Source organism: Poecile atricapillus, chromosome Z (genome assembly GCF_030490865.1).
Source record: "Poecile atricapillus isolate bPoeAtr1 chromosome Z, bPoeAtr1.hap1, whole genome shotgun sequence".
Taxonomy (NCBI): domain Eukaryota; kingdom Metazoa; phylum Chordata; class Aves; order Passeriformes; family Paridae; genus Poecile; species Poecile atricapillus.
Genome location: NC_081289.1, coordinates 56313092 through 56325349, shown reverse-complemented (window position 1 = coordinate 56325349; position 12258 = coordinate 56313092). Strand labels below are relative to the sequence as shown.

At 42.2% G+C, this 12258-nt stretch overlaps 1 protein-coding gene across 3 annotated transcripts in view; it reads right to left on the bottom strand.

Moving 5' to 3' along the window:
• Positions 1-10754, bottom strand: part of LOC131573662 (mitogen-activated protein kinase 11) — a 31314-nt gene extending 20560 nt beyond the window's left edge. For all 3 annotated transcript variants that reach the window (XM_058827833.1, XM_058827832.1, XM_058827834.1), the window contains exon 1: positions 10551-10754. In XM_058827833.1, the coding sequence (XP_058683816.1) occupies positions 10551-10663 (113 nt within the window). In that variant the 5' untranslated portion in view covers positions 10664-10754. The remainder of the gene's footprint in view (positions 1-10550) is intronic.
• Between the last annotated feature and the right edge of the window lie 1504 nt (positions 10755-12258).

Here is a 12258-nt window from a genome sequence, read left to right as displayed (position 1 = left end):
GCAAGCTGAGTCCTGATACCTCCAACAGGAAATCATGAAGCTGCACAGGCCAGGGAGTGACTTGATTTAAATGAATGTTTCCACGCTCAACTAACTGTACCAAATTATAATCAGAGCTAATGCCTTTAGACTCCTTCCTTGCCTGGTGTACCATCATCATAATTCAAGTTATTAGCAGTAAAGCTTTCAAAAATATGTTTCATGTTTCATGTTGTTTGAACTGTCTTGTTTGTCAGATTCAAGGAGGACTTGCATATGTGATCTCTGCTACTGCCTCTGTGATCACACTTTAAGATTGGATCTCTCTGTCTTGCTATATATCATCATAGCTACAATCTGGTGTGTCCCCTGAATCCCCCATCAGCTGATGACTAAACTATTAGGTGGCAGGATGAGTTGCTTCCTTTTCTGTGTGATTTCCCTATGAATGCTCAGCTTTCAGAGTAGTCCTTGGAGAGGACATCTCTAGCTCCAGTCACAGCAAAAGTATGGGCCCACCTGTGCTTGGCACCTGTAAATCCTTCCTTGGGATGCCTGTAACCAGCATGATTAAAATGACTGAAAATTTCTTCTTAAAAATCCCCCAAACCCATGTTGTTAACTAGTTTGATTTAACAGGGAAGAAAAGGGTTAGAGGCCCTTTGTCATAGTTTAACTGCAGCTGGCAACTAAGTGCCACACTGCTGCTTTCTCACTCCTGTCTACCTTCACCTCAGAAAGAAAAAGTAAACCTTATGTGTTGATATAAGAACAATTTAATACTTGAAACAAAATATAGTAAAATTTAATCATAATGTCAAATAGGACTAATTTAGACAGACTTTCTATCATAATTTAGAAAGAAATAGAATTACCACTATCAAGAAGCAAATTTGTAACAATCATAGCAATAGCTTTTCCAGATATGATCATTCTTGACCCAGAATCCATCAGAGTTATGACACATTTTTTGCTGTCTCTCCTTTTCAAGATCAAGGATAAAAAGCCATTACTCTGCTGGGATGGCATCATTTTCACACTGATTAGAGACTTCAGTTTAGTGTGATTTTCAATCATTGCTTAAATTAGACTCACCTTTTTAGTGTTGTCAACTCCTATAGTTAATAATTCTATTGAAGTTCCACCAGATGAAATATCAATTTTCAGTTATATGCACACTTTTCCCAGTTCTTAAGATTTCAGAGAAAAGTTTGAATGTAGGAAGCTACTGAAGTCCAAAAACTCGAGGCAGAAAGCATGGGAGTTTAACAGCCTCAAGATAACTTTATAACTTTTGATGAGATATGGATTTTGGTAGCTGATGTTTATAACATATAAACAAAAAAACTGTACATACAGTACATAGAGTAATTTCCCTAGTATCAATGGAGCTTATCCTCTGTGGTTGCAGAGCAGTAAAACTGGACAGACATGCCATTCATGTGTGCAGCCTGCTCAGACCCTTCGGGGATTTTGGGACTAGAAGCACACTGTTCACCTGTGGCTACTTAGTCTTTGGGATCAAATTTTCTCCAGCAGCTGGAGGACTGCTTGTAGGAGCCTGATCTTAAAAACCACACATGGAGCCAACTTGTATCCTATTCAGTAAACTCCAGTATCCAATGCAGGAAGAATTCTTCCTGGAATCAGCTGGTGCCCTTGAGTTACAGCCAGTCCCTGAAATTCCTAATGCTTTGGGCTCAGACAGGGCTTACTAGCTGGGCACAGCACTACCCACAATGCCTGGAAAAACTTCATTGTGAATGCAGCGTTCAGTCTATGAGTTCTCTTCCTTCCTCAGCTCGCTAGCTCAGGTGTAGCTGATGCAGAATTAAGGCATGACCCAAAGCTGTTTGTACATGGTGTCATTCTCGTGTCTCCAGCAACATTCCCATTTGCTGTAGGTTACCTGTGTCAGACAATATTCCATCTCCATCACTCTGGATAACCACAAGATTTTGATTGTCTATAAAGTCTTTCACAAACATAGCTGTAAAAATTGTTTAAGTATATGCAATCTAAGCAACTGATTTGGGGTTAGGTGCAAAACCCAGAAGACTAACTTTTCTGATATTTTTTAAATATAATTCAGTGTCTCAGCTTGTGAGGCTGTTACCTTTACATCATCAGAAGTTTGACAACTGGCTGGACTATACCAAAACTTGGACAGAATGCTGGACACAGCACATGTGACAGTGACACTGGGTCTGGTGTTTTTCCACATTGTTCCAGGATTCTATTTTTGTTTCTTTCACTGTAGCACACGTTTATTTCCTTCACTGGGTCACATTCCTCCAAAACATGCAAAAAATCCCCATTACATGTAACTGTTAAGAGAAAGACAACAACAACAACAAAAAGAAAAACCCCAAAAATGCAATTCATGCTCAAAACACAGGTTCACAATTTTGAATTCTTATCTGGAGATCTCAGCACCTTTCAAGTACCCAGTAACTCCTTCCACTGGAGGAGACATGAACTTTCTTGTGGACAGATGTCCCCTTAATTTGTAAGAGCCTAAATTTCTAAGAAAAAACAAATAACAACAGCGAAGGGTCTATGTGAGTAGGTATTGAAGGGGAAAGAACTGAAGAAGGGTCAACACTCAGGGAATCTCCTCACTGATAGAGGCAGCCCTTACTGCACCAGGCACTGGCAAGTCAGATAGAAAAGAGGGACGATGGGAACCATGCTCTGGGACATTTTCTAGTAATTGCATGTCATTTGGGTTCCTACAACTACAGTGAATAACAACTCTTTTTTACACATCTCATAAATGTCATGTAAATGAAAGAAAGCCACCACATGAAAAACATGGATTTATTTTTTATTTGCAAGGTTTAGTTTGTGAGTTTTGTCGTCTGGGATTTACCTATCTTGTTCTTCTTCTTCAAAATACAAATTTTTATTTATTTTTAATTTAAATAAAAAGCCTTTTTTATTGAGATAAGGAGTAGTCATGAAAAAAACCACACATAGCAAACATTGAATACCAGCAAATGGACCATATCAGCTATTGGCAGCGAAGCAAGAGGAAAGGAAACAGTTATCCGCAGCCATTTTAAGTTAAGGAGTAAAGTAAACCCAGGAAATGGTTCATTTGTTTCTTCTTTATAAATGTTTTGTTACTGTTTTGCAAGTTCATGTTGTTGATTTTCACTCGCAAAGAGCTAGCTGTAAGGTTTCTTTGCTAAACCACACAAATCACAACATATATGTGCATCAAATGGAAACCATAAAGAAAACCTAGATGGTAGCAAGAAAAAACAGGATTAGGATGAGTAATGGGAAGCTCTGAAACTACATGTTAATCTTCTCATTAGACAAAAAAATCAACTTGCTTGATGATGACAGGTTATTGTACTGTAAAAATTACATCCCCTAACTTGGATATTATTCCAGCACACCATCCTGAGCACTAGCAGCAATGGTTTTGGTTTTAGTCCAATGACTGTTAATTATCTCAGATTAATTTACCCTAAATCTAAATATAAACCCACAAAATATCTCTTACATATGCAACAGAATTGTTCTGTAACCAACATAAAAATATGTTGTTTTTTTGTTTTAAGCAGACATTGAAAATACTAAAAAATAATCACTCTTCACATGTTTATGTGAATACATCACCAGTTTTTGTTCAATGGAACATGATCATAAAAGTTCTGTATCAGCCTCTGAATCCACAAACCATATTTTTTTGATCTGTCTCCCATGCCTCCACAGTGATTTAAACATTTAAATAACTTTACAGAGGAGCAGTCACACCTTTTTAGGTGAAGCTACAGACAGCACAGCCTATATGAGTGTGAATGATGCATTTAAAATCATGGTAGTGAGAAAAACGTACAGAAGGTTAGGGCCTTAAACTGTTAGCTTCCTCAACCGGCTCACAGATACTAAAATAATCATGTATTCTACACAGCCTAAGCCAAATGTCAGGAAGTAAACAAGAATATCAGTCAGCTACCGCTAATCCAGTACACTGCTAGTGACAAATGTGTTCCATTCAGTATTTAAAAAAAAAAGACTGGCAGGTACTTATACATTGTGGCCATTGAAACTTCAGCTAGAAATGCTTACAGTTAATCTGGAAATAAATTTTAACGTGAAAAATATTGGTGCTTTCAAAAGAATTAAACAGACTTATACAGTCAAAATCTCACATATTTTGTCCTTCTTTTTCCTATTCCTCCCCCTACCTCTTCACATTTCCTGTTCCCTCTCTGTAACAGCCAAAATATGAAATGGTAGCAATTTATTCTCAGGTTACGTAGGGGTTTGAAATGGCCTCTCCCTTTCCAACCGTATGGGCAGAACTAAGATACTGCATTTTTGGTATCAATCAACAAATAGGTTCTGAAATTGCAAACAGCTCCCTGTGAAGCTGAACTGAACCAAGCAACCAGGCCCTAAGACTTTCAGGTCTTTGGGACAGGCACTGTGTCCGCAGCTGTAACCATGGCTGATAGCAGGACAGGAAAGGAGGCAGCTATGCCACTGCTGCCTCATGTAGTCAGGCAGGTATATATCATAAAAAAAACATGAAGTAAGGACGGAGGAGACCTGCAGAGAATACCCTCTGTAAAGTATTCTTAGAGCCACACTGAAGGCTACCATTCCATGACCCTTGTTGCCTTTCTGCCACAACTGGTTCAACTCATGCCTCTCATCTCTCTACCATCCCATGCCTACCCTTTCTCTAAGAAAGATCTCATTAACTCCCTGTGAAAGAAAACCTGCACAATACAAAGTCCCCACTTCTTAACCTTGTCTTTTTTTCACCTTTCCTACAAACCACTCTATCACCCTTCTCTAACACACTCAAATGTCATCTGCTCCCAAGCTATTCCACAAGCTTGGTGACAAGCACCCTACACAGAAATCTTTATCACAGCAATTCTCAGCCTTTCTCATCCTTCTTCACAAACATCTCCCTCATTAAAAGAGTTATTAGACATTATCATTTAAAATAGGGACCTTGACACCACTAATTACCATCCTGCTTCCCTTTCCTTTCCCAAGTCAGTTAACTACACTGTTCCAACAGCTGGAAAATACTCAGGATGAAACCAGACAAAGGAATGACATGCAATCAGCATTCCACCCCTAGCACTCCACAAACCACTCTCAACAAACTCTCTAGTGATGTCTCCGCAGCCAGTGCTCAGAAACACCCTTCCATCTTCCTTCATGTATCTTTCACAAAAATTCCTAAATTCTTGACCTTCCTTGGCTTTGCAGCCACAAATCCCAATGTGTCCTTATTTCTAATGGCTATTTTTTTATGTTCCTCGGAGGGTCTTTTTCACTCTGTAACATTTTTTTCTTGCTTCGTTTATTTTCCTCCATTCATTTCAGCAATACTGCTGCAAAAATCCTCCTTCTAGTGAGTAACATTGACCATGCAACCCCTTTTATTTAGTTCTCTCTGTTGCAACCTCGCCTTCAAGGCCTTGTTTCTAACTATTGTCATTACATATACTGACTTTTAAGACATGTCCTGCCTCTGAGTGGGCTCTCATATCAACCTATGAAACTTCATCTCAGTTTTCAAGCAAGTGTTTGAATATGCTTAGAGGGGTCCATTGTAAATATCTGCACAATTAAAGAAAGGCTTCAATACTTTCCTTCTAAATGCTGCATACCAAAAATAGACAACTCCTATCAGATCTTGGACTGAAGAATTTTAACAACGTTGCGTGAAAAGTTTATAATAATTATAACCATTTGTAAGATGAAGTTCAGCCCCTGTGTTTATATTGGAAATAAAAGACTTAGTCAGAAACATGCTCAAAGGGAGTCCACTAAAATCCACACATGCCTGGGATTGTGCATTTAGCCTGTAAAGATCTATACCATCTTCAGTTTCCAGCTGTATTTACATACAGCAGTTGTGTGTTTCTACTACTCTAAAAGTTTATCTCAGCATTTACTATTTAATGTAGCATGCAGTGCTACACTGATACACACCGTAACTCCAGTAACCTGATCTCACAGTTGAAATCATAGACTTAGTATCACTACAGCTAACTAAACGGATACTTTAAAAAACACCTCTGAAATCATCAAGTACAATCTTGGATGAAGGAATTTTTTTCTTTGTCACCTAAAATCAATTTATACCAGCTTTTAAAAACCCTCAAATGCTACTGTGTTGTCTTAGCATCTTTTTAGAGTTCCTCAACATGAAAAGGATAGTAGCAGCAGTGTTATGTTCCAGTATTGCAAGCCAATGCCCTCAAAACATTTGTGAGTACCATCTAACCAGAAGCATAAAATGGGATAAATGGCAGGAAAGAAGGGGTTAAACTTCAAGATTAGAGCCTTCTGCTTCTATTTTTCCACTTTTACTTCCTCAAAGCACAACTGTAGCCTAAACACCATTTCATCTTCCCCCATTTTTACCCAAAATTAGCCAGGACAAAAACTAAATTAATCTTAAGCATGTACTTAACAGGATAGAGGGATGCTAAAGTGTTGTTAATGACTTAAGGCAGGCTTTGCTTTCCTGCTTTTTTTTGAACTGAGGCCTGTGTCATTACACTCTGACTTAGCAGGCCTCTTCTTAAAAATGTGTTAGGTCACTGAGTTGGTGTTAGGCATTGCGTAGTCTTAAAATCAAAAGATACTGAATGTAAATACTATTGATGCCAGCAGACTCTGAGAAAACTGTGCAGAAGTTTATGGTTGTGAAGAAACCCTGAATTCAGCTTGGTTCATCTTGCAAGGTCTGTTCTTTCCAAAGAAAGCGGAACACAGAGCCTGCAATATGCTGATGGAAACAACCTGTTGGGAAGATCAGAGACAGCATGCTGCAGAATGCCGTCAATCCCTCCCAGGCAAAAATAGGACTAAATAGGTTAGAAGACAGTTTACAAAAGCTGGCATAAAAAGAGGCATACAGGCTTTAAAAAGATCCAAAGAACAGCAAACCAAAAATCTATACATGTTACATAATTTGTGGTATAATAAGAATTTTTTTTAAAAGATGAAGCTCTTTCTCAAGCAGGTAGCAATGCCACCTCCCAGAGGAAAAGGTGGTCAGGTACCAAACCACAGTAGAACTACCAGGGCAACACAGCTGAAAGCACAGATGCTCCAGGCTAAAGGTCCCTTTTATAAGCAATATCACTGGGACAGTTGGAAGACCCAAACATAGACAGAATTCTTATTTTAAAAAGCAGAACCATAAGGAATAAGAATTTAAAATTCAGTTTGACTTGAGACAGTTGTTTTTCTCTAGAACTGAAAAGAAAGGGTTGTAGAAAGTATGAAAGTAAGCTATCTTGCTTCCTTTCTAAATGGCTTAATATAACTTAAATGGGGCAAAACTCAATTAGCAGGTCTGGTGTCAGGTCCCTTAAGAGTCAACCAGCTCTTTAACCTCTGTGAGAGGTAAATCCAACTACAAAGGCTGGACACCAAAAATGCATTTTTTCAAGAAAACTTTAAATTTTACCAAATTTTAGCCTGAGAAACAGTTAAAATAATTGTCTAATAATAAAACCCCTCACCTCAATAGGCAAAGCTATAGCACAAAACCAATTCCAGACCAAACCAGTTGTGCATGTAAATTTGATACTTGCTAATAAAACCCAAAGTTTAAAAAAAAGAGAAATTAAGTAAAATGTACTGTTGAAAATGCCAATGATAATTTTATTTGTAACTAAACTACAGACTCCCCCCCCCAGCTTTAATTTTTTTTTTCTAAACTTAAAAAATCAGATCTGACAGTGGCAAATGACAGAACATACAGGAGCTTGAATGGCCATAGGAAAAAGTTCAGGTTAAAGAAAGTTTTGCACAGAGCTGAAGTAAAAGAGTAACACAAAAAGTACTGCAAGGATTAACCACTTGCGAGAAAGACCTCACAGATCTCTCTGTGATTCACATATATGCTAAGGTGCAACTCTGCTTGGCAGTGCAGCTGAGTTTGGAGGATTTCCAAAACCAAATGTTGTGATATGTCATTTAAAAAGTGAGAAAAGCAATAGAGCTCTTTATATAAGGGAAGATTTGGAGTTTCTACCTATTCCGCGTGTGTTAACAACAACATCAAAAAAAACCCCAAAGCACTGTGCTTGGTACAGATATCTGTCTAAAAGTAAATCTGTTTTAAACCAGTAATATCTATCCACAGCAGATTTGGTGCATCTGCAACTAACTCAAACACAAATTCTCTTGGACATATGAAATGTCAATAAATTGGGCCAAAACACAGCCTCCTGACACAAACTATTCTACTGGTTTTGAGCTGCCAGCAAAAGATGCTTAAATGCAAATATTTACAATATGTTTCTTATTACCAGCTATCAATTCAGTACCCAAGTCTACAGGCTATGATGAATAATTTACTGTAAAAAAAAAAGGATAGGCCTAGAGAACAGTTTCACTGAGGTAGAAAAGATTTGTTAGAGCAACTCTGTTCTCATTTAAAAGCCAGCATTTGGAGTTCAGGGCTTTAGCTTCTATTTATCAAAGCCCTTAAGAATTTGTTTAATTCCAGTAGTTTCTGTAAGACTTGAATATGTTTTTAGATATTTTACTGAACAGGAGTACAACTATTCACAGAAGCAATACAGCATATTACTCAAGGGAATGGCTGCATTTCGTAGGTCTCCTGGGTAAAGCACATGCACACAGACAGAAAAGAAATCAATTTCAATAGACACTAAAAATAGACAGCTTTTCTCAGAGAGATGCATACCTTTTCCTCACATTCAAGCTTCTGTTTGGGTTTATACTTCATTGATGTTAACAAGGCTATTAATACAGAGCAATGTTTTATTGCTATATTCTATTTTTAAATGTCTATTTTTGAGTAAACCTTTCTCATAGTATCTTCCAGTCTCCATTTTACTTCTCAGTTCATAGGCTTTGCAATTGATAAAAATTACTAGGATTTCCTTGGCTGTGCAGTTTCACAAACCAAAGCACCAGCTGTGCAGCAAGAGAACCACGACATTTTCACTTCCTTTGCAATTTCTCAAAAGTCTTGACATCTTATTACAAAATTCAGTAAAGTAGGTCTTTCCCTCAAAACTATGTCAGCATAAATATGAATAGAATTCATAACTGGAAATGCAGTTTCAATTGGAACACAAAAGTAGTTACTCTGCTACTGTATATCCATCCAGCTCTTAGTTTACTTTCTCCTTTTTTATTTCACAAACTAAGATTTTTATAGTGTAAATAAATTAAGTCGTTGTGGAATTATGCCCAGCGGATCATCACATGCTAGCTACAATGGCAGGTATTGACATTCACAGAGTATTTGCCTAGACCTCCCAGGTGCAAGCACAAATTAGAAATAATAAAAAAAAGAGAAGAATTCAAAGATACTTCACACCAGTCCCGAGTGTTTCTGCTGATAGTTGGAGATTTTTTAAAATGCATTTTCCTAGTTTATGTATAAACTTGGACGTTTCACAGAGCTAGAGAATGAAGTAACTGATACAAAACTTCAGAAGTGTTCTCTGGTATCTGACTGTGGAGAAATAGTGAAACTACTACATGAGTTTAGAGCATGGCAAAAAGCAGTTCTAAAGAATTTTTTTAAAATATTTTTATTTCGAGTAGTACTTTTATTTAAAGGCCCATTATGGATTGTTTCACATAATTCCACTCACACAGCTTACAAAAGAAACAAGACTCTTTCTCAAAAACCCCTTAAACGCCACTCATATTTCCAAAAATTGATTCAAAGCTTTTATAAGCATAGTAAAAGTGTGCATCAAATACTAAAGTAACAGCCCAACCTGCACTGGGAGTTCCCGAGAGGGCAAGCCTGACGTAGGAATTACCGAAGAAAGAGAAACGTTTTATGACAACATGTGGCCAACACTTCTAAACCCTTAAGACGCTGACGCCCTTGGGCGGCAATCTGTCCCAATTTGCGATCCCTCCGAAAGCACCGGTTGGGCATCCCGTCTTCTCCCTCAGCCTGCCCCTCATCCAGGGGCTGCTCCCATTGTCTCGGAGGACAGAACTCTCCCCCCGCCGCGGCTGCCCGGGGCCTGGCGGGATGTCCCGCTATAGCCCCGTCTGGAAGGGCCGCGGCCGCCGGGGAGCCCTCCCGGCCAGCGGCGGACCCGGCTCGGACAGCCCTTCCGAGCCCCGCCGCCGCCTGCCCGTCCTGCCCGTCCTCCCCTCTCGGGACCGCCATGACTGTGCAGGATTCCCGGCTTCGGGGCAATTCTCCCTCGGGCGGGAGCAGCACCAGGCGGCAGCGGCCCCGGGGCGGGCGGTCACTCGGGGCCCGGAGCCCGGGGGCGGCCCCGGGAGGGCGGGCAGGCGCTGCCCCGGGGCGGCGGCGGGCGCGGTTGCCCGGGTGACCGTGCGGCATGCCCGGCCCCGCGGGGCCGCCGGCCGGGGCAGCGGGGCGGGAGCCCCGGCTCCGCTCGCACCGGTGCCCGGCGGACACGCCCCCGCCCCGCTGCCGCCGGTCCCCCGCTCCCCGCACACCAACCCCGGCCCGGGGGCTCCCGCTTGCCCCGCATTGTCCGTCCTCGCCGCCCGCCGGCTGCACCTGCCGGCTCCCGGCCCCTGTGCCGCCTCCCCGCACCTACCAGACGGAACCGTAGGCACCGGAGCCGACAGGGGTGAGGTTCTGGTAGCGCTGGGGCACCTCCCACACGGTCTTGTTCAGCTCCTGTCGGTAGAAGCCGCCGCGCTCGGACATTTTCCCGGAGCCGCCGCCGGCAGCGGCAGCAGCAGCGGCAGCCGCCCCTCAATCGAGGCGGGCACGGCCGGCGCCGGCGGGGAGGAGGGACCGGGAGGGGAAGGGGAGGGGAAGGCGGAGGCCGAAGGGGTGGGGGCAGCGGCCGGGGCCGGTGGGGATGAGGTGGGCTTGGCGAAGGGGCCCTGGATCCCCGGGGCGGCACCCGGTGTCTTCCCGCGGGGCCACCCGGGGGGTTGCGGGGAGTGGCGAAGCGCCGATCCCGCCCCGGAGCATCGCAGCCGGGGCGGTGACGGACCGGAGCGGTGGCCTCACCGCATCGGCCGCCCCTGCCCGAATGTGCAGGAAAGGCCCGCGCCGCCGCCTCTGCTCCCCGCGGGAGCGGCGGTGACGGGCAGACCCGGTCATCCCGCCCTTCCCCTGGTGTCTCTCGGGCTTTCTAAAGCCTTGCTGACACCTTTCTTACTTTGCCACGGCCGCCTGAAGTTCCCCCTGGGCCCGGCAGGCTCCCCTCTTCCCCAGCTCGAGCTGCAGGTGACCCTGCGCTGGGGTATCGTCCGCGGGGCCAGTGCGGCCCCCGCTCACTGATGGAGCCCCGGGCAGGCCGGGGATTTTCTCGGAGTCCTCTGGTGCCTAGAATTTCCTCTTACCGCATTGACTCCCGCATGAAATCATCTGAGTCCTCTTTTCATCAATGAAGACTCGAGCCCTCAAGATAACAGATAATCCTGAAGACTTTAAAAGTCCAAAATTCATGCACCAGTTAAAGGTTCTCTGACTACTTTACTGTGTGTTTTCTTCTCTCCAAAATGTACCTTACACAATATCTCAATGACTCTGAAATAATTTCAGCACTACTGCAATGTTACCAGTATATTTCTTGATATATTGTTTCCTTCCATGGCTTCTTATGCTTCTTTGAGCACCTGTAAGTAACTTGTACATAGCCTGTTTGCATAGATTCAGTGAGGATTGCTTTACACCTGCCTTTAAATAACTGTGGAATATAAATCCTTGCTTTCCAGAACCCTCCTATACCATGGATTGCTGTTCACTTTGACAAATAGCTGGTCAGTTTGTGCTAGGACATAATTGTGAGTGTAGAGAACACGTACGCTTGAATAGTTCTGAGCATGATTAGACAGAAGACAAGTGTTACAGATGTTTCAAACACTGGATGGTTCAAGTTCTGGCTCTGAAACCTCAGCCCACGTTGAATGGCAGGATTTCCATACTAGGACTGTTTAAGTGAACAGCACCAGCAACTTGGCATTTGCTGGGTGCATTTAAAATAAAAAAATGCATGGATGGTACTACTATAGCCGTTTAACTACAGATATCCACTCAAAGAGTACTAAGTGCTCCTAAAGCAATAGTCTAGCTCTTACTTCTACCCTGCTCTAGTGCAGCAGACCTCTCCAGTTCTCTCCAGACTGTTCCTTGGTCCCACTTGAATTTCTATGCTGAGGGCATAGTACTTGAAGAAAGTTAAAAGTGTAAAAAAAATCTAAGAATACATTTATTTATCTTATTTTTCTCAGCACCATTGTATGGAGTTTTAAAAATTGGATAAAAGTGGAGTGACACTACACCAAGCC